Source organism: Vulpes lagopus, chromosome 1 (assembly GCF_018345385.1).
Source record: "Vulpes lagopus strain Blue_001 chromosome 1, ASM1834538v1, whole genome shotgun sequence".
NCBI lineage: Eukaryota > Metazoa > Chordata > Mammalia > Carnivora > Canidae > Vulpes > Vulpes lagopus.
The window spans coordinates 51,414,361-51,436,962 of record NC_054824.1 but is presented as its reverse complement, the minus strand read 5'-3'; the positions used below and the strand labels follow the sequence as shown (position 1 = coordinate 51,436,962).

Here is a 22,602-nt window from a genome sequence, read left to right as displayed (position 1 = left end):
TATCCCTATGATTTTCAGAATCATCAATGAACACCGGCTTCAATTTAAAAATCACCAGCTGCATTAGCTCCTAACAAGACAGTCAACTAGGCACTGACTTCTCCTCTCTAGCTATAAAAGTTCTAGATGGCATCTTCTCCCAATATAAGGCTGTTTCATCTACATTTGAAAATCTGTTGTTAGGCATGGTCACCTTCATGAATTCTCTTAGCTAGAACTTCTGGATAACTTGTAGCTTCCAGCATTTGATTCTTCACCTTGCACTATAATGTTGTTAAGACGGCTTCTTTCCTTAAACCTAATGAACCAACCTCTGCTAGCATCAAAATTTTCTTCTGCAGCTTCTTCACTTCTCTCAGCCTTCCTAAAATTGAGAGTTAGGGCCTTGCTGTGGATTAGGTTTTGGCTTAAGGGAATATTAGTGGCTGTTGTGATCTTTCTTCCAGATCACAAACTCTTTCTCCGTATCAACAATAAGGCTGTTTCTCTTTCTTATCACTGGAGTAGCACTTTTAATTTCCTGAAACAACTCCTCCTGTGCATTCACAACTTGGCTGTTTGGCACAAGAGGCTTAGCTTTTGGCCTGTCCTTGCTTACAACATGCCTTCCTCTTTAAGCTTAATCATTCTAGCTTTTGATTTAAAGAGACATGTGGGACTCTTCCTTTTACATGAACACCTAGAGGCCATTGTAGGGTTCTAAATTGATCTGATTTCAATTTTGTTATGTCTCAGGGAATAGAGAAGCCCAAAGTGAGGGAGAGAGATCAAGGAATGGCTGTTGGTGGGGCAGATAGAACAAACAACATTTATGGTTTATAGATTAAGCTTGCTATCTTATATGGGCATGATTTGTGGGACCCCAAAACAATCACAATCATAACATCAAAGATTACTGACCACAGATCGCCATAACAAATATAATAATAATGAAAAAATTTGAAATATTGCAAGAATTACCAGTATGTGGCTCAGAGACACAAAGTAACAAATGTTGGAAAATGGTGCTAATAGACTTGCTTGTCACAGGGTTGCCACAAAACTTCAGTTTGTGAAAAATACACTATATACAAAATATAATAAAGTGTGAAGCACAATAAAACAAGGTGTGGTTATATTTGTCATAGTGTAAAGTTTGGATTGTATGGAAAATAGGAAGATATAAAATATGGGCAGATTAATATGAAACCATTGAAATGATCATGATGGCTGCTGTGAGGGGGCCCTTGAGGCCAGAGGAGCAGTCAGTGCTGATGGCCTAGAGGGGATGGGCTCAGGGGAGTAAGAGAGAAGCATGCGGGTTTGTAAGAAGTGTTTTAGGCTTGCTGTGAGGTTGGATGTGAGTAGTCAAGGAAAGAAGAATCATGGATGAGCTCCGTGTTTCTGCCTTGAGCATAGATAACCATGTAGAAGGCAGAGTGTGGAGGAGGGAAGAGGATTATGTTCATTTTGACAGGATGATTTTGAAATGTGTATCAGGGGGCCTTAAACTATGTGTCTGGAGCTAGTAGGAGAGATCTAGGGATCATATGCACATCAATGGAGTGAGTGCATATCAGAGAGCTACAAGAGCTACAAGCTCTTTCTACAGAGAGCTCCAAGGAAAAAATATTGTGGGTCCAATAAAGGAGGTAGAGGAGAAGCCAGCAGAGGACATGAAATGTCCATTGTTTTAAGAAGAAAATCAGAACAGTGTGGTAACATGGAAGCTACAAGAAGAGAGTATTTAAGAGAATATAATCATGGTAATTGCTGCCAAGAGGAAGACAGAAATAAAGCTAGAGTGGTGTTAATTAGGTTTGACTTGTATATTTTGAACCTGTGTTGCTATTGCTTATGTGTTGGTGTTCATTCTCATCTTTTTGGCTTTTTTTAACCTTTACTAGTATATATAATCCTCTTGAACCTGAGGTTGTTCTTAATCTAGTATAAAAACAATATATATAGGATATATATATATATATATATATATATATATATATATATCCTACCCAGGGTTACTGTTTTCATATATGTGTATATATATATATATATATATATATATATATATATATATATATATAATTTTAAATTCATGTTTTCTTAGATATATCTTCGTTTTTAAAAAGATTTATTTATCTATTCATGAGAGACACAGACTGAGAGAGAGATGCAGAGACATAGGAGAGGGAGAAGCAGGCTTCTTGCAGGGAGCCTGAGGTGGGACTCGATCTGGGATCCTGGGATCAAGACCTGAGCAGAAGGCAGGCGCTCAACCGCTGAACCACCCAGGTGTCCCAGATACAACTTTTGTTACTACTTTCTAATACTTTCTTTCCTTACTACTTTTTTGCAATTTTCTATTACTTAGGGTTTAAAACAATTTTTTTTTGCATCCTCTAATTATTTAGATGGATTTATTTATTATTAAATAATGTTTAATTATTTTTGGGACAATAGATTTGTGGATATCATCACTTTTATATTAAATCTGAGAAGCTGTTTATCCGGGAGCTTAAGAAATTTTTTTTTAAAATTTCCTGCTTACCTTTCAGTATTTTGACATTTATTGGTTGTAAGTTTGAAAATTTTTGAATATTTTACATTTTTGTTACACATAAATTGTTAAAGATAATAACTATGTTTATTTTCCTATCCATCTTAAACTTTGCAATATCTTTGTTCAAAATTAGGCAAATACTGGACACCTGGGTGGCTCAGCCGTTGAGCATCTGTGTTTGACTCAGGACATGTTCTTGGACTCCTGGGATTGAGTCCCATATCAGGCTTTCTGCATGGAGCCTGCTGCCTGTGTCTCTACCTCTCTCTGTGTCTCTCATAAAAATAAATAAATAAATAAAATCTTGAAAGAAAAAAGCAATTAGATAAATACTATAGCACTTTCACTTTCCAATGTTTTTAATCAAAATACATACACACAGACATAATTTTTTAGTATTGTTTTGATTTTTGTATCTGAATCTTTATGGTTATATTTTTCTCGATGTTTTCTTTATTTATATCCTGATTTTTCACACATTGGTAGCTTTCTCCTGGATTTATTTACTTTTTCTGGGTGGAATCTTGCTGAAAATTATATACAACAAGGTGTTTTTGTGTTGATTCTGTGGCCTATGTTTTTGAGAATATCTTTATTTTGCCCTTTCATTTAAATTATAGTTTTGTTGAGCAGAAAATTATAGGTCCTATCTCTTCAACACTTTCCCCCCAGGTTCTTTTTCTTCAACAACATACTTGTGAAGTATTTTGCCAGCATGATATTTACTCCTCTGCTACAGAGTGATCAGTTACAGAGTGGGTCTGTGATCTTTTAGAATTTTTTTTTTTTTAGAATTTTTTTGACTGTCCAGTTCTTACCTCTTTATTTAGTTTTTTATTTTAATTCTAGTATTCTTAGTAGAAGGCAGTTGAGATTCATCCATGTTTTTGCATGCATCAATAGTTCATTTGTTTTCATTGCTGAGTAGTATTCCATCATATGGTTGTACTATATCTATTCACCTGTTGATGATGGACAATTGGGTTATTCCTACTTAAGTGCTATTATTAATAGAGCTGCTAAGAACAAGATTTTGTATAGACATGTGCTTTCATTTCTCTTGTGTAAAATCCTAGTAGAGGAATAACTGTACTGTTTTTTCTCCTACAGTATTTACATTTTTCAGATGTCTGACTATTTTCCATGGAAACTCAAAGTTCTCAGAGCATATTGGCTAGCTTGGCTATATGTGTGCCTGATGCCTGAAGTGGCAGACACTAAAGCCTAGTGCCTAGGATTTACCAATTCTGCTGCATTTTGTGTTTTGTTCTTGTTTAATGAAAAACAGAAGGAGCATGTGTCTCAGGCTGTAGAACTCTGTAATGTTAAGTATTCCCCCTTGCCACTCTTTTTCTACCCTGGTGACAGTGTTCCTCATCTTTGCCTCCCTGCATCTTTGCTTATGGCACTCCATACTCCTCTTCAAATAGCTGTTTCCATTGTTATCCCCAAGGAAGGCATCAGGAACTGTCCAGTTGTCCAAACCTATGCTTAACTGTCCCCTTCTTGCCAGCCAGACTGAAGGACCACCTTGATATTATCCTCAGAGATATATCTTTTCAACATCCTCAAATTTTGCTTCCTTACATTACCCCACTCCTGTCTTTATCTCTGTTGTTGAAAAGTGGCGTGCAGTGAGAAAGCGGAGACAGAGAATGTAAAACAAACAGACAAAAACAACTACTTTGAAATGTTGGGCTATGAAAGGGAGAAGGAAATTGGGTCTGGAGTAGGGTCAAGGAAGAATTTACTTCTGATTTGCTTTTAAAAGCTGAAAATGACAAGAGAAGTTGGCACATTAGTAGGATAGATTCACTAGAGGAATTATACAAAAGAAATCCTGCAGGATGAAAATCTCTCAGAAGATAGAACTTACAGCCTCATTCAAATAAGTGTCCTTTTATTAAAAGCTGGAAATGCCTGCCATTTTAAGAAGACAGAAAACAGAGGAAATGTCAGGTACAGATGCAAGTGTGTTTGTAGGTGGAGGGAGAGAAAAGGAAAAAAAAATTATAACTCATATTTTTAGTCATTCAATAACTAACATCTTTCAGTGAAGGAAGGTTTAAGATTATTAACTGAGGTTAAAAAGCAACCATATTGAGGATCCCTGGGTTTCTCAGTGGTTTGGCACCTGCCTTTGGTCCAGGGCACGATCCTGAAGTCCCGGGAACGAGTCCCACGTCAGGCTCCCGGCATGGAGCCTGCTTCTCCCTCTCATTCTCTCTCTCTCTCTCTCTCTCTCTCTCTCTCTATATATATATATATATATATATATATATATATATATATATATATAATGAATAAATAAATAAAATCTTTTTAAAAAAGCAACCATATTATAGGGAAGAGTTTGGAAAAGAAAAAGTTGAAAGCCATTATGTGTTCTGCTTTCAGTTATTCTCTTTTTCCCTCATAAATCCCTTCCATTCAAGCTTTGCCTACACTGTGTTGTCCAAACCACTTTCTTCAGGTTCCCACTGCTATTAGCTCAGCGCTGGTCAGAGCTGACATATCTGCAGAACTGGAGATAGCTGCCACTCCCTCCTATCTGGCACACATTCCTCTAGTGCCTTCCAGGACATTATATTCTCTCTCAGCTTTTGTCATACATCATTTGCCATCATTATTTCTTAAGTTCATTTGCTGGTTTATCCTCTTCTTCCCAAATTATCAATGCTGGAGTGCTGCAGGATTCAATCCTTAGACTTCTCATTCCTCTCTATATTCATTCTTTTGGTTTTTTGAAAAGCAAGTATATACTGTCAACTCTCAAATTTATATCTCTACTCCAGAATGATCCCCCAACTCCAATATCCCAATTTCTCTCACTGCCCTCTACTATCCCTTTCCATGTAGATTTCTAATAAATATCTGAAAAATTAAAGTCTAGATTTCTTCCCACAAAAACTATTCCATATCCTGCCTTCTCATCTCCATCTGTAGAATTCTAATCTTTCATTTGCACAAGGCCGGAAACTTTGGTGTCAAGTTTTATTCTTAAATTTCTCTCATATTCCACATTTTTATTAGAAACTCTATTGCTGTAGATTTAAGATATATGTAGAATATGATTATTTCATGCTTTTTGTACTGCTGAGCCATCATCATGTTTTGCTAGATAGTGCAGTATTTTTTTCCTTATAACCTTGCCTCGCTATCTTTCATTTTTAACACATCAATGAGAGAGACACTTTTCAAGCATAAGTCAAATTATGGCCCCCTCTGCTGAAAACCAGCAGTGCCTACACATTTCCTTTAGATATAAACCAGAATCCTTATGAGCTCCTGGAAGGGCCTCTATGATCTGGTCTCCCAGCCCTTCCATCACTGCTCCCCTGCTCTCCTGCTTTCCTACTCTGCTCACACCATGCCAGCTCTGCCTGCTTCCTTGCTGTGCCTCGAATGTGCCATGCATGCTCTTACCTTAGTACATTTTGTTCTGTTTTCAAATCACTTATATAACTTTTTATAGTTTCTAGTTCCTTGTAGAAAACTTGCAAGCTTAGCTTTTATCTCAGGAAAAGCACGGATAAGTATGGTTGTTTTCAGTCTGGATCTAAGAAAACAAATTTCTGGATTCTCTGTGCATGTGTTTTGGTTGTTCATTATTTATGTTCATTTTCACTCACATTGTCTTACCTTTTTGTGTATCTGAATCTGATAGTGTGTTGATATTCTACTCAAAAGTTTATTTAGAAATTATTTGAGGGCTCAGATGATATTATTTTACTATAGAGAGACTTTCTTTGCTTCTGTCAGATACCAAGAACATTAGTAAAGAAGGATTACTTAATTTAATTTAAGGTTTTGGGATTTTTTTTTTTTCTAAACATTGTTTTCAATTATTTGAGGCAAGCCTGAAGACTATGTGAGGTCGTCTAGGTCAGTCTTAGACCTGGGGCTCAGTCTATTCTTGGTGGGTCACAGATTCTGACTTTTATCTCCCTACACCTGTGAGATGGTCGTAAGTTTGAATCAGATTCTCAAGCAACTCATCATTGGTTGCAAGTACCTGTAGGATAAAAGCTGGTCTCAGATGGTGACTCCTCTTTGGATTACCATCTTCTCCTGATCTTGCTCTCAAATTCTTTTTTCTCTTATTAGCTCATTGATGTCTTTAATAAATAATATGCCAATATTGTTTTAAATATTTTACCCAACTTTTTGTTGTTTATTTTGGAAGAATCGCTTTCAGTCCTTGGGGTATCATTCTCAGAAGTGGAAATCCACTTTGAGAACTTTTCATTTGTACCATCTTGTTGAAATGCTCTTTGTTTAGTTATGTACATGTCCAGCTCCCTCACTTCCTTCAAATCCTATCCCAAATGTTACCTCTCTAATTTGAGCTCCTCTCTGAAATTGTAAGCTCACAGCACTCTTGACCTTCTTAACATCTGGGTTGTCTAAAAGAAATGAGGTGTTTGGCAGAAGCAAAGATTTTCTCTGGAAGAATATATTACCCTAGCCTTCAAATTATTTCTACTCTTTTTTGTTGTATAACATATGGTGTAATATATGGTATGATTTACTTCCAACATACAGTATAATTTACTTATTTGTTATTTTATTGTTTATCTTCTCTCCTGTTAGAATGTAAGCTCCCCAAAGGACAGAGCATCTTTGTGTGTTTTGTTTACTAAGCTGAAGTGTATAAAGTTCCTGGCACACAGTAGATATACAAAGAGTATTTCTGAGAGATGAATGGATCAAATAGACCATCTCACTTCAGAAAGCGGGCCTACAAGAGAAAAATTAGGGGCTTACCAAACAGTATTGAATGCTCATTTGAAGTTAATGACCATTAATTTATAATGAAAGAATTTCCCCACAATATTTTGCTTTTCAGGTCTAGAGAAAATAGATGATAAGGTCTATCCAGGTTTGTTGTTTTCTTTTCTTTTCTTTTTTTTATAAGGTTGATTTGTCATAAGGAGAGGGAGGCAAGAGAAATTAAGGTGTTAAAACAACTAAAAATAAGTATATGTAAACCAAGAGGTAATAACACCACAATGGAAGTGGTAAAACTCATTGATTTTGAAGTCTCAATGAGGCTGAAGGAATGTCACATTGGGGACATTTGAGAAGTGAATGGAAGATCAAATTCTCAGAGTAGGATGCTCAAAATCGAAACTTCACAGATTTCCCATTTTATTTGCGAAGGAAAAGACTAGAAATGATTCTAAGAGTGGATGAGTGAAATGAAGTGGACGAGAATACCTTTGGAGTTGAGAGATTTGAGGAAGTGAGAGGATAGAGACTTCCATGTGAATTTTGAAAATGGCAAAAATCACACAAGGAACCATTATGATCCATGAATGAATGTCACCAGTAAATACGAGAAAATTTCCCAAAAAGCTGAGAGATAATAACAATGAGAGGAGTAATGAAGTGATATAGCTTAATGAAATAATTTTTAAAGGGAAAGGGGCTTTGTATAGAAAAGAGAGCAGGATGGTTAGAAAGTCTTAATAACAAAAAGAAGGTGAACACTTATCCCAGAAGTCGAGTCTTTTAGTACTTTTGTGGTTACTTCAGTAGTAAAATTAGTTTCGTTTTCATACAGATGCCTACAACTCTTCCAAGAGCAGCTGGTCGAGAAACCAAATATGTAAGTCCCTTCATAATAATACATACTGCTTTTTAAATGGGTGCATGTGTATGCTTTGGAGGAAACTCAATTATAAAGCCATTAAAATTGAATCCGTTGATTTTTTTTTTTTCGTAAATGGAAAGGAGTAGGATGGTGCAATTTGCCCATATGTGGAAAATCAGGTTATGTCAGGTAAGTTTATTGAATAAATTCCTTGTTAAGTGAGGTCTAGTTTGATTAGTTTGGCTAAATAAAATGGAACTTCAACACCTGCTTTCTGTCTAATTATCAAAGTGTCGGGGACATTTTCATTTTTGTAATGGTTTACTGTGCTTATTATAAAAGAGCCAACTCATATACTTAAAACATAAGATTTATCAATTTCCAACAGGATGGCCAGTTTAGTTGCCTTTGACTAGTTTGTTGCTTTCTTTCATTTAAATTATTGTCAAATAAACCAGTTTCCACTTAAGCAAAAATAGATTAATAGATGTGTAGATACAGACTCACAGGCTTGATTCAATTAATTATGTGGAGCTAGCTCTGAATGCCCTAGGCACACACACATAGCCTCACCCTGTTTCCATTTTTTATTCACTTCATAATCCATCATGTGGCCAACTTCTGCTTCTGATTGAATATCTTCAATAGAAACAATATTTTGCTCTAAGCAGATGTTTAGTTTTTAGTTCAAAATAAAACACTAAATTATTAAAAAAATAAAATAAAAAAATAAAAAAAACCCACTAAATTATTTATTTTAGGTTATACCTTATACTTTCTAATGTACTCTTTTCATCATCATCATCAAGAATACATAGTTATTAATTATGTATTTTGTGACATATCTTTTTTTTCTACTTTATGTATTTCTGTCTTTATTTGGATGTCCCTAAGGCAAATAATAAGCTGAATGAAATCACTCAATTTTATCACATTTGGGAAATGATGTTTAGAGGGTATGGATAGGAATACTTAGACTATTTTCCTAGAAGCTTTCATTCTTTTTTTTTTTTTTTTTTTTATTGGAAGCCATTAGGAGTAATTCTTAGAAGAATAGAGACATTTAGTAGGCTGTTCCCAAGTTTAAATCATAGCATGGCTGTTTGTTGTCTGATCCTGGAAAGTCACTTAACCCCCCACCCCATGCCTTTGGTTTTTCATCTATAAAATTGGGAATCTAATAATTTCCTGATGTATAAGATTCCTATTGGTTAATGTATAAAAAGCCCTTGTAGACCTGATATACCGGAATAAGTAATAGTTCTTTCCTTTCTTCCTCTTATTTTCCTTTGCTTTTCCCTTCATCTATGCTCCCCCCCCCTTCTTATTTCTTCCTTTCTTTAGAGGAGTAAAATTGCCATGATTTAGTGGAGTTCCTTGATTCTAAAGTTGAATACTAGAGAAGAAAGTTCCCTAAAGATGTTTCAATACTTTTTGTGACTAATACATGCTACAAGAGCCAGACACACAAGAAAACAGCTGCAAGTTTTGCTTTCTCATATTCCTTTCTCACCTACTCCTACCTGTCACCAAAATGCCTCTGATGGAGACTCATTTACAAGAGGGTGGGGAGAGGCTGATACTTCCTCTCACCCCTCCCTGGGAGTGGCCAATTTGACAGCAACTGCAATAATTCTGGAGGGACTGCTTCAATCTCCATAGTTAGAGTTTATTTCAAATTATTCTTCAATAAGTTATCAGACTTAATTAAAGTAGGTTAACATTTGCCCCAAACTTTGTGAGAGCATTTGAGTCATGCAAAGTTAACACTGAATCATCAAATAGATTTAGTATAGACTAGTACAAATATGAACTCTGATTCAGATAAGATTCTTGACTTTGATTAAATTTGGTTTCTTGAGTGAGAAGCTTTGCTTTTTACTTTCTCTTACAACATGACATTTGAATTGTTGTTTGTGATACCTTAAATATGTCCATGTCTTTTGGAAGACTATAAAGGGTAATTTTGTGGTGGAATGTAAAACCTGGTTCTTTGGTGCCAAATCACAGGGAAGCCACACTTGTAAATATTTGGCTGCAGTTATTATATTTCCTAAGTGATATCTGATACATTTATTTTGAGATGGAAAAAAATGAGATTTTAGAACATAAGTCCACTTCAGCCATAAGCTTTGGTCTTATGTGAAAATCTATTTTAAATACTGTATGTTCTGATTTTAAAAGAATGACATAGTAATATTTTCTTCTAGAAATTCTAATATTCGTATTGGCTGAACTACAAGATACCTTAAGTGTGATTTGAATAGCTTTTACACTATTAATTAATCTTTCACTATATTTTTCTGCCTTTCTCTCCCATGGAAACTCAAAAGCAAATCTGAGAAGTTTTTTAAGTATTTCACTACCTCTTTTCAAACTTGGAAGGAAGTAGGCATCTTCACAGTATATATACCTGCTGGACTTGGTGTGTCATTGACTTTGTAGAAATTCTTAGATTCGGTTCAGAAACAGGGATCTGCAGTTTACCAACTCCTACACCAACAGGGAAAAAAGAGAAGACTTAAATTAGAGCCAAGAAAAAAAGTTTTGTGATGTTTGAGATTAGCATGGACCACTCAATATCCTTATCTCTGGGGGTTCTCTCAAAGTACAGTACATAAACTATAAACCACAACTTCTAGAAAATATAGTCAGAATTTTCTAGCTAGCTTTATTATTCAATTTTTGTTCCATTTTTGTTCATTGATTCAACAAATATTTACTGAATGTCTACTGTGACTGCTTACTGAAGAGTCACTGGGGTGAGGTATGAACCTAAAAAGGTCCCATTTCTGCAGTTTATAATGGGGGAGACTGTAAACAATTACAATAGTAAATGAATAAGACATTTTCTTTTAGAAATTAGAGAAAAGCTAGCTATAGAACTGGTTGATGTGAAAACAGATGTACAAAGCTGCTAGTTTTCAATGTATCTGTATTATCTATTGGATTTCCAGTGTTCCTAGGATGATTATAAGTGGTTTTATTAAATAACGAGAAATTGTGTGACTAATTCCTCTTTCTGGAGCCTTTGGTAAAACACTGACTTTTTTCCATGAAAAAAAAGAAAAGAAAAAGCAAAAAGATTAGTTTCCCATTCTTACTCTTTATTGCACATATTGTTACATTTCACATAGTCTCTCTTTTCTTTTTGTATGAGCCAGATGCAGGAAAAGTACCATCAGTTCAGTCTAATTAGTCAAAGTTTTCTTCAATTCATGGTGTACTTGAATTGCAAGTTATTTAAAAGTAATTTAATTGAAGTCTTCTTAAGTGTAATAGAATTTAGGTGATACTAACATGTTGAGTAGTGGTGATCTCCACAGGTCACTTGCAAGATTGATTATATTAATTTATCATCAATTTTCCACTCAATTATTTTGAGTTCTTACCTTGCAAATGAGGTTTAAATATTTAATTTAACTGTACACCAGTCTTATGAGGTGTGTATTATTATTATTTCAATATTTTCATATGACAAAGAAGGAAACCAAGTCTTTGAAGTCAGAGTAGGCAAAATCCAGTCCAAGTCTCCCTCACATCAGTCCGTGGCATTAATAGTTGTATGAGAACTATAGAAGATATGGGAATGGTTTGTTTTCCTTAAATATTTTATCCATTAGTAGTTATTCTGGGTCTAAATGATTTCTTCACATTCAGTAACCTTTAGTCTAAATTATTCAAAAGTAATTTCATATTTGGTGGCAATATCTAAAATGATGTCTATTATATTTTTAACATCTTAAATCACTCTCATAGAAATTAACTCATAATTTCTCAGATGATGTATGAGTGTTTTTCATAATTACTTATTTTTAAAGAACTTCTTTCCCCCTATGTAAAGGAATGAATTTGCTATTTGAATTTCTATTTCATTCTGTTTTCACTCTATCATATTTGGAGAGGAATGTCATTTTTTCCTTTGCATTATACTTGTCTTTGTAAATATTTATCTTTCATTAACTACTACCAGCATAAATTATTTCATTCATGTAATCCAAAACCACAGTATGTTTTCTTAATAAAGAGCAACCTCAGAAAATCAGGCAAATATTAGACCTACTACTAATTTATCAAAAAAATCCTTAGTTGAATTACAGTCTATAGATAACAACTAATTTTATAAACTCTCAACGTTGTATGAGTTACTTTTAAGTGTCAGAGAAATAACAGACAGGCCTATTGAATATTATATGGCAAACAGATAAGATCCCATCTTAATGAGCTTGAGGGACAGAAAATGTCATAACAATGGATGCATATTGCTTTCAAAATATCACAATATATTAAAAATGTGTCAAACTTTATTAAGAATATTCCCCACTATCCATATATACAGATATTCAAATAAAGGTCACTGTCTCCAATTTAGGCAGCTTACGCACTCCGTTGTTGCTATGCCTGGCAATGTTGCTATGCTGGAGTGCTTCAGAGGTGCTGCCTACTAATGTAAGGTAGTCCTGAATCTGAAGGTAAAATGAGACTTGAATCCAGTCTGTTCCATCCAGACCTTGGTCCAGATCTGCTTCCATAGGATTCAACCAGAGATTTGATGAGTCACAGAAAGAGTTTAAACAAGAAATTCCACTCTTCTGATTATTCTCATTTATTTCTCTTACTCATTGTTCAGAAATACTTCTAAGGCATGCATATGTAAAAGGGGACGAGGAAGGAACTGACGGTAATTATCTGGGTTCTGCTAAATGAAGAGGGAGAGAAAAGGTGTAATCCATCCTTCTCATCATCCTTCTCATCTTCATTTTAGACTTTACCAAATTCGAAGGCACCATATTTTAGCCGAACTTCCCCTTGATCAGATCTTTTATCTCCTCATTTGCATATGTAAACAATGGCTGTCACTGGTTCTGCCTCCCTGTTATGTTCATGAAAAGGTGGAATCCTCAGTCCTTAGCGTAAAGACTCAAACTTTTTAAATACTTTCAAATCTACATTTTATATTTAGGTTTTGGGGGGATATATTACTAATTTATAAAATGTTTTTTAGTGAGATGGAGTAATGCCTGTAGATAGTTAGAATAAACAATGTGAAGCAAGGGAAAATATGATGCCTCATAATATATCACTATGTGCTTGGTGCCTAACATTCTTACTATTGGATTCATTCTTTTGCATACATAGTAACTTATGTATAAATTAATAACAGGAACACTTGCTAGGCTAAGGGGAAAGATGGCGTTTTATCATTTTATGTTTCCTCAACACCAGGCTCAGCACTCAATGATTATTAGGTGCTCAGCCAATATTTTAAGCATTTTCTTTCTGCCTGGGAGTAGTAGTAACATAATTCAGTTAACATATTATCGGTAATATGTTAGAGTTCTTTGAGTCGTGAGAAAAGGAAATTCAGGACAATGAATCAACAGAGAAAAGGTGGAAGAAAAACACTTTCATGATACTGAAAGGTGGGAGAGATGTGACTGGTGAAAGGGGGGAAAAAGCTGAAAGTGGAAGTATCGAGTGCAGGAGGCAGAGACAATTGGAATAACTGGATTTTGTTCCAGTCCCCCAACAGGATGTCTGCTGGTGTGATGTTAGCCAAAAAGGACATGTGTCAAGAATGGGGGAAAGCTGCACATTATAAGGAAAAGCAATCTAGACAATGCCTACAATGCCTAAGGATCTTCATTGTATTTCCTGTCCCTCTGACAAGTCTTTGGAAAAGGAACATAGTTTCTCTCCAAGCTGGCTTGGCACAGTGGTGGCCCTGTATAGCAATTTATTTTAAGTGGATTTAAAATTTTCCTTTCTTTCCTTTGTCTTTAACTTATTGGTTTTCCATATAATCTAGCTCTTTAATAGACTTTCTTTGAGGTAAGGAATTTTGAATTTCACATTTTTTTGACAGCTCTGTTGGTTTCTAAACTTTTTAAATGATGATAATAATGGTTAATATGGACCCTCTTTTCTTACACTTTCCTTTCCTTTCTTTTATGATTAAAATGAAGTTAAAGGCCTTAGAGTAGATTATAGGATTTGTTTCACAAACCAGCCTTTCTAAACTCCTCTGTACTGTTGCTCCTCACAGTTAATATTAAGGTGGATAGACGTGAATGAATATAATCTTTAGTGTTGTTCAAATCCAATTTCAAGTTTTGTTTTGGGGACATCAAGTTGCTTCTCTCCCTTCCTTCAGCTAACTGATGAGCAGTGGTTCATATAGAGTAGCTTTCTTCCACCTCACACTGATCCAATCTTAGCTTACCAAAAAATCTTTCCTCACTTTTTAGAAAATAATTGCTACAAACTTAATAACATGATTATAGCTATAGCATTTAATAAACCCTACTAGCCTGTATTAGGCAAGCAATGTGAGGCTTCTCAAAGAGCCTGACATGACTGGGTTGGTTGAAAGAATCTGGTTATATTCATAAGACACATAAGTCAATATTCTTTTTCTTTGGTACAGGAGCTGCAATGGCTTTATAAATATTTACACCACCCTGAGGTTCACATTTGATTCTATCCTTTCTCTGGGAATAGTTTCTCATAAAACTGATATGAAATCCATTGTATAGGGTAAAATAAAAATGGAATGGTGATGTCTAAAGTATTTTTATTATAATGTTAAAATTCCCAGTGAAGGAATTTTGGGGATTTATGGAGACTGGTACAAAGATCTTTGGGTTTTTCCCTCATTTAATCATTACTTTTCTTGAACATTTTATCTTTTTTCCCCCTCTAATAGTTTGGTACTATTTAGCACAACACACTTATAAACACTAGTAGTGTAGTTAAATTGTACAGGTACTTTGTTTTTAATGTGTATCCCAATAATTAATGTGTATCCCAATAATTATTGAGATGAAAGTTTATCTAGGTTATGCTTTAGTCAAGATACATTTAATTCAGTGTATATCATAGAAACTATTAATTTAACTTAGGGAGTTCATAGAGAATTCTCTCACTATTGCAATAAAGGAAAATTAAAGGGAAAAAATGAAAACTTTAGAGGAAATCAGTATTACTTGTATTTATTACATTATGAGGTTAAAAACAAAACCCTAGGTGGACTGAATGTAATGGACATTCTAAAAGGTAATTTCTGCACAGGATAGCCCTAAACCTTAGTGCCCACTAACCTGGTCCCAGCGATTAGAGATGGGAGCATTTAGCCAATACACCCTGCTGCCATAGAACAACCATGAATGGCAGCAAGCAGCGATAGTCTTGTGAATAAAGGTATGAGTCGAAAAGCAGAAAACAAACAATATTGGTCACAGTGTGAGAAGGACTGCGGGTGCCTTGTCAGTATGTTTGGTGATTCATATTTCTATACACTTGGCAATACCTTAAGAACCACTAAGCTCTTAGTTTCCAGTTATTATTCATATCTCAGAAAGTAAAAAAGAATATTGACACACCTATAATAAACCTTGAAAACATTTGCAATCTCAAAAAGAATGGAAATGTTTAAGAACACAACTTTATCATATTTCAGCCATGTCTATTTATAATTAACATTTGTGTGTTGGCCACTTGCATCAAAGTTGAAGGCTGAGTTGATGTAGAAGCTCAGCCTCCCATTTGAATGCAGAAATGCTGATAAAACACAGTTATTAAAAATATTTAAGTAACCCAATCTAGAGTAAATAAGGAGAAACTTCTGAATGCCAAAAATGAAATGGGAGTTCCAAGTGGGAGCATTAAGGAAAAGCTAAAGCTTTGGTGGAACATAGGTACGTCAGAACCTATGTGCTAGGACCCAGCAGCTCAGATTTTAACTTTCACTTTTTGGTAAGTCTGAAACTTGTATATGAATCCTTTGTGTACATCCAGGATCCCAGAAGGCCGCACTGGCCATGAAGCATGGAATAGAGAAAGGATAAAATCCTTCTACCATCTCACCCTACACTTTAGGTTGGTGAAAGAGCCATCCATGAGAAAATGGCTTCTAAACCTCTGGAACTTGAAGATGTGGGGATCTACCACCCTTCAAGTTAGGGTGATGAAATAAAATGGAAGCCAGTGAAACTCCTAGGATTCCCACAAGCACTGTACTGTCAAACGTACTGGAGGCATGCTTTCCCAGGCCAAGGCCTCTTAGACACATATACAAATCACCAGCAAGGTTACCCTGACTGAAGATGAACTCAAAATAAAAAATCAATAACTGTAAAATGACTAAAGAACATCGTGGAGGAGAGACATGAGGGAGAGTTAGTTGATACAGGAAATGGGAGATTTAGCAATAAGGAATTAAAGGAAAATCCGAAATGAATGTGTAGATACACTAAAAATGTTAAAATAGTTAAAAGGAGTTACAGATACCATAAGAAATATTTGAAAAAGAACAAAGTAGAACTTCTAGAAGTTAAAATAAAGTCCTTAAAACATAAAATTCACTTGTCATGTTGAATGTATTAATATAAAATTGAAGAAAAATTAATTATCAAGTTTATATGTAGAAGTAGGGGGGCACCTGAATGGCTCAGTGGTTGAGTGTCTGCCTTTGGCTGGGGTCATGATCCTGGATGAGTCCCCTATCAGGATCCCCATGGGGAGCCTGCTTCTCCCTCTGCCTATGTCTCTGCCTCTCTCTCTGTATCTCTCATGAATAAATAAAAAATATATTTTTAAATGTTTATAGGTGGAAACCATTCAACATATAAAACATGCAGCCTAAAGGGATAAAAAACATGAAAGAAAATTAATGGAAACTGGGGATAGATTGAGAAGACTAAATATATATTTAATAGAAGCTTCCTAAGAAGAGATGAGACATAATGTGCAAAAGGCAATATTTGAAGAGGTATTCATGGAAGATTTTCCAGAATTGAAGAAAGATATGCATATTCAGAATGAAGGACCACACCAAATCTCAAAAAAGATACATAAAAAGAAATCAACCCTCAGATACATCACAATGAAATTACAGGATATTATAGAGGAAAGTTTTGGGCTTTTTTTTTTTAAGAGTCATGATCTCAGAGTCCTAAGATTGAACCCCGAGTGCATGAGTGGGGGGAGGAATGCAAAGGACAGGGATCCCTGGGTGGCGCAGCGGTTTGGCGCCTGCCTTTGGCCCAGGGCGCGATCCTGGAGACCCGGGATCGAATCCCACGTCGGGCTCCCGGTGCATGGAGCCTGCTTCTCCCTCTGCCTGTGTCTCTGCCTCTCTCTCTCTCTCTGTGACTATCATAAATAAATAAAACTAAAAAAAAAAAAAAAAAAAAAAGGAATGCAAAGGACAGGGAAAAGCAAAATCTGCACTGAGTGCAAAGCCTGACTCAGTGCTCAATCTCAGGACTCTGAGATCATGACTCTCAGATGATGACCTGAGCCAAAGTCAAGAGTCAGATGCTTAACTAACTGAGCCATCCAGGCATCCCATAGAGGAAAGTTTTAAGTGCTAACCACATATGTAGACATATGATCCACCAAGTTATGACATTTAGACTGACAGAAGCCAGAGCCAGTGGGATAGTGTCTTCAAAATGCTCAGAGATCATAACTATTAACCTAGAATTCTATGTCAAGTTGAACTCTCAAGAATGAGAACAAAATACAAACATTTTCAAGCAAAGTCCAAGATGGTATGGTCTCAAAGAAACAGCACAGCATATACTTCAGTAAGAAGGAAACTAAATCCAGATGGAAGGGGTGAAGTTCAGGAACCAAGGAAGAAGAAATGATATTAGCCTCACCTTGAATTGAAAACAATTATAAAAAAAAAGATTGATTGATTGATTGATTTGAAAGAGAGAAAGAGAGAAAAAGAAGGTGCAAGCACACTGAGAGAGAGGGAGAAGCAGACTCCCCACTTAACAAGGAGCCTGACATGGGCCTGGATCCCAGGATGCTGGGATCATGACCTGAGCCAAAGGCAGACACTCAATAACCAAATGTGCCACCCAGACACCCCCAAAACAGTTTTTAAATTTAAATTGTTTTCTTTCCAAAATCATGAAAATTTCATTATGCTTTCCTTTGTATATAGAAATACATTAAGGAAAAATCTGTTTTTGTGTCAATTTGCTGTGAACAAATTTAAATATCCAACAATGCTAGTACATTTAGGTAAAATGTGGATTATATACAGAGACTGAAATACTATGTAATCTTGAAGAATTATTGCTGTCTTGTGATAGTGCTTATGTTAAGATATTAAGGAAAAGCAAGGGCAGCCCCGGTGGCGCAGCGGTTTGGCGCTGCCTGCAGCCTGGGGTGTGATCCTGGAGACCCAGGATTGAGTCCCACATCAGGCTCCCTGTGTGGAGCCTGCTTCTCCCTCTGCCTGTGTCTCTGCCGCTCTCTCTCTGTGTCTATGAATAAAAAAAAAAAGGAAAAGCAATACATAAAACATCATATTCACCATTAGATGAAGTGTATAAAAATATACACCTCAAATTTTGTATATTTACAAAAATACACATATTGTAGGACAACGTACCAAACATATTCAAATCATTTTTTGGTGGTACAATATTTTTTTTCACCTTATACTTTTCAAAACTCTATAATGGACATGTATTCTTTAATAAGAAAAGAACTTAAGAAACTTAAAAATATACTTATTAAATTATAAATGTCACTAAACACCATATTTCTAATTTTGCAGGCAAACCTGTCCTCACCATCCTCTACAGTATCTGAGAGTCAACTGGTATGTATCCTCTCATTAAGTCATGGACCTACTTTAGAAAATTCTGACCTCTCAAGACAGCTTTGAGAGAAAGTGAACTGAGAATAAATGTACTACATATATTTGCTTATTTGTCTGACAAAAGTTTACTGATGCTTTACTGAAGCTGCATGCTGGTTGTTTTGCTGCTTATAAACATACAGAAAACCATACGTAGACCCTGTTTGCTAGGAACTTGCATCTTATTAGTGGGACTAGCATGATGTGGGTGAGGTCAGAAGCAAAATGCTATTGCAATTTAGAGAAAGAGATACTCAGTTCCTGATGGGACAGATGCAAAAACATTCAAGGACAGGTCACATTGATCATGTTGGACAAGTTCCGAACTTTAAGAAATGAACAATGGGCTATTTCAGGTAGGAAGGTTAGGATGTGAGTGGTCTAGATCGGTAATAAGCAGTAGAAATATGTGAACCATAAATGGAAGTCACATATGTAATTTAAAATTTTCTAGGAGCCACATTAAAAAGTTAAAAAAAACTAAAAACAAAAAACAAAAAGACAAACACAGGCCACATTTCAAAGATATATTTTATTTAATGATATGTAAATACTACTTCAAACATATAAGCAGCATAAACTTGAGATATTTTACATTCCTTTTTTTTGTGGCTAAGTCTTTCAACTATGCTGTATATTTTACAACTATAACACATCTCGATTCAGAATTACCACATTTCATCAGCTTGACAAGGGGCTACTGGCTACTGTATTAGCACATATCTGGATTCTAGAAATCTGTTATTATTTATTTTTTTAATTTTTTAAATTTTTATTTATTTATGATAGTCAGAGAGAGAGAGAGAGAGAGAGAGGCAGAAACACAGGCAGAGGGAGAAGCAGGGTCCATGCACCGGGAGCCCGATGTGGGATTCGATTCCGGGTCTCCTGGATCGCGCCCTGGGCCAAAGGCAGGCGCCAAACCGCTGCGCCACCCAGGGATCCCGAAATCTGTTATTTATAGATGAAAATTTGATTACATAGAATTATTTTTCCTTATAGTGTTTTGTGTTTTCTATTCTTACAGTGGTTGGCAAATTGAAACTATGAAATAAGTTGCCTAGATAATACTAAAGATTTTCTATATATCTTTTAATTTTTATTGCTTATAATTGTAAACTCCTGAACAATAAGCATCTTTGGTATAATTAGAAAAATTTGTAGTAAAGCAGTTTGAGATGTTAAGAAGACAAAATCACTGTTTAGTACTGTTATTTTTCCCTATTTAAGCAATTGTTTTGGTGTCCTATATCCATAGTCAATAAGTCATGTTGTCATTATCATGCCAAACTATTTTCATTTGTGTTTGCATGTGTGTGTGTGTGTGCACGTGATTTTAGCGTTCCTTAGTTTAGAGTAGGGGCTAGCAGTATGGTATAGGTGAAAGAATCCTAGAATGGGGGTCAGAAGAACCATCTTTTGTTTCTGCTCTGACACCTGCTGTTAGGCTGACAGTGGAGAAGTCACAAATCTGAAAGTTTGATCCTCAGTTTCCTAAATGAACAATGAGAGCATTCTATTACATACTTTCCAAGCCCTTCCAGCACTGTGAGTCTATGATAACTAGCAGAGTGATATGAAGAAGTTGCCATGGAAACAAGCATTGCAATAACATAATAAAGTTGAATAGTTTCCCCGTTTAGATATGGAAATATTACAACTATTTTAATATTTAAAATAATGGTATACTTGTTTCTTGAGAGCAATGAGTGACATATATATATATATATATGGCAAATATATATAATGATTTCATAAAAAGAGACATATTAAAAACAACTCATTGTAAATGCAATAAATAAACCTTTTCCTGTCTAATACAATATTTCTGTGAATTCTAAGTTTGTGTTCCTTAGGGAGAAAAATGCAAAGCATTGCTTTGACTGACTTTAATGATAATTTCTCTGCATTTGCTTTAGACTTTTTCTCTAAAGAGTTCAAGGAATATCTTAACCAAGTTTTAAATTAAGTTTTAATTCCCAAATTCCCTTGAGACATAGGTTGGTTTGTGAAGGGATTATTATCAAGCAGGCTTATCACACAAAAAAAGAACATCTGGACTGATATAATTACTCAGCTTAATCACTTTGACTTCTATTTCATGGCATTAACCCTGATTTCATTACTGGGGAATGAAATAGAATAGAAATAATTGCAAGCAAGGAATGATATATGACATTTGCTTCTTTGAAGATTTATGATATTTTTGCTCTTAAGTAATATATGAATGAAATTTAAAACTTTCATTTCTATGAATGAATTTTCAAAATTTGTCATCTCAAACTCTCTTCAGAATTAAATTCTGAATAATTTGAGTGAGAATGCCTTTGAAAAATGGAACTATGTATATATATATATATATATACACACACATACACACACATGTATGTAAACATGTCTATAGCATACACACATATAGATCTAAAATAATAGGAAATTTTGATATTATATGTTGCTTTTTGTTAGTGTATATATATGTGTAGCACATAAAAATTATTGGGAACATATGATAGATTATAGTCAAATTATATAAGTAAATATTCTGTTTTGTGTAAAATAAGTAATTAGTAAAATTACTGTAGTCTTGTTTTAGGGGAGAAATATAATAAATTAGTTGAAGTGAAAACATGATAAATCACTGTGGTAGCACAAGCTTTATATAGAAACCATTTTGCTTTTAAGGATATATAATTCTTTCAGACTTTTTTCTTTTTAACTTGGCTAACCTATTTGCTTGTTAACATTGCAACGGTTCCAATTCAACATTTCAAAGAAAAAAAGAAATGTGACTGTGTCCCTTATTCTTAAGATACTTCCATTGTTTATTTTGGAAGCCAAACTCTAGTACTGGGCTCAGGATAATAGAATAATTTGGGTGTCCATATGAAACCAGTTCACCAATCTGTGCTTCAGCTTCTCTTGTTCTGTTACACCACAGTAGGTGAAAACTGGAAAGGAACTTGGAGGTGAGGGTATGGAAAATGCTCATCTATAAAATGGGAGGTTGGAATAACTACTCTGTCAACCTATAGAGGGTATTACAAAGCTCATATATCATAGGATGTGAAGTTGCCAATATAGATTGTACATATGAGACCCTGCAAAGGTATGATCACTTATGAAAGAGGAGGAGACTTGGTAGAGTGAATTTGGGTATGGAGATTTCACACCTGTGAATAGTATTAATAGCACAACAAGGGGAGCAAAAGGAAAGGAGGGATCTAGGCTAGAGCTTGTACCTCCACGAAGCTTTCCTAATTCCTGAGCTGAGTCATCTCAATGTTAACAGAGGCTGGTGGGGCCTCTTCTCTGGACAAGAAAACAGGTTAGGTTCCACAAGATGGGTAAGCACTGGTCTTTCTTGGTGGTAGGTAGGGGAGCCTTGTTTAGAAGATATTTGGCTTTTGCACTTGGTATTTACTGCCATTACAAAATGCTCGTTGTTGCCTGAGATGGAATACTGAATCTGGAGTGTACAATAGATTAAAAAAATAAGCTATATGGCTATATACGGGTAAAAGCAAAGTGCAGCTTACTGGAACATGATAAAGAAGAGTGGGTAAGCTTTCAAATACTTTGTTCCTAGTTCTGAATGCCAGCTTTTGTGTCCTGCTTTAGTGGGGCATGAATCATCTTTCTGAGGGCCCTTGAGGTCACTGTTGTTCAGCAAATGCAGCCTTGCCTGAAAGCTTTTGTGTAGAACTGATGTCTTCTTCAGGCTTAAAGGTGGTTTGTCCTTGACAGTTTTCCTTGACACAACATACTTTAAGTGCTACAGCATTTATCTTATACGCCTCTTAAGAT

The 22,602-nt window shown here is 35.3% G+C and overlaps 1 protein-coding gene across 7 annotated transcripts in view; it reads left to right on the top strand.

The window, feature by feature from the left end:
- LOC121490761 (muscular LMNA interacting protein) overlaps nucleotides 1–22,602 on the top strand; it is a 254,409-nt gene that overhangs the window by 166,642 nt on the left and 65,165 nt on the right. For all 7 annotated transcript variants that reach the window (XM_041754765.1, XM_041754750.1, XM_041754757.1 and 4 more), the window contains 2 exons: nucleotides 8,106–8,150; nucleotides 18,715–18,759. In XM_041754765.1, coding sequence (XP_041610699.1) covers nucleotides 8,106–8,150; nucleotides 18,715–18,759 — 90 coding nt within the window. The remainder of the gene's footprint in view (nucleotides 1–8,105; nucleotides 8,151–18,714; nucleotides 18,760–22,602) is intronic.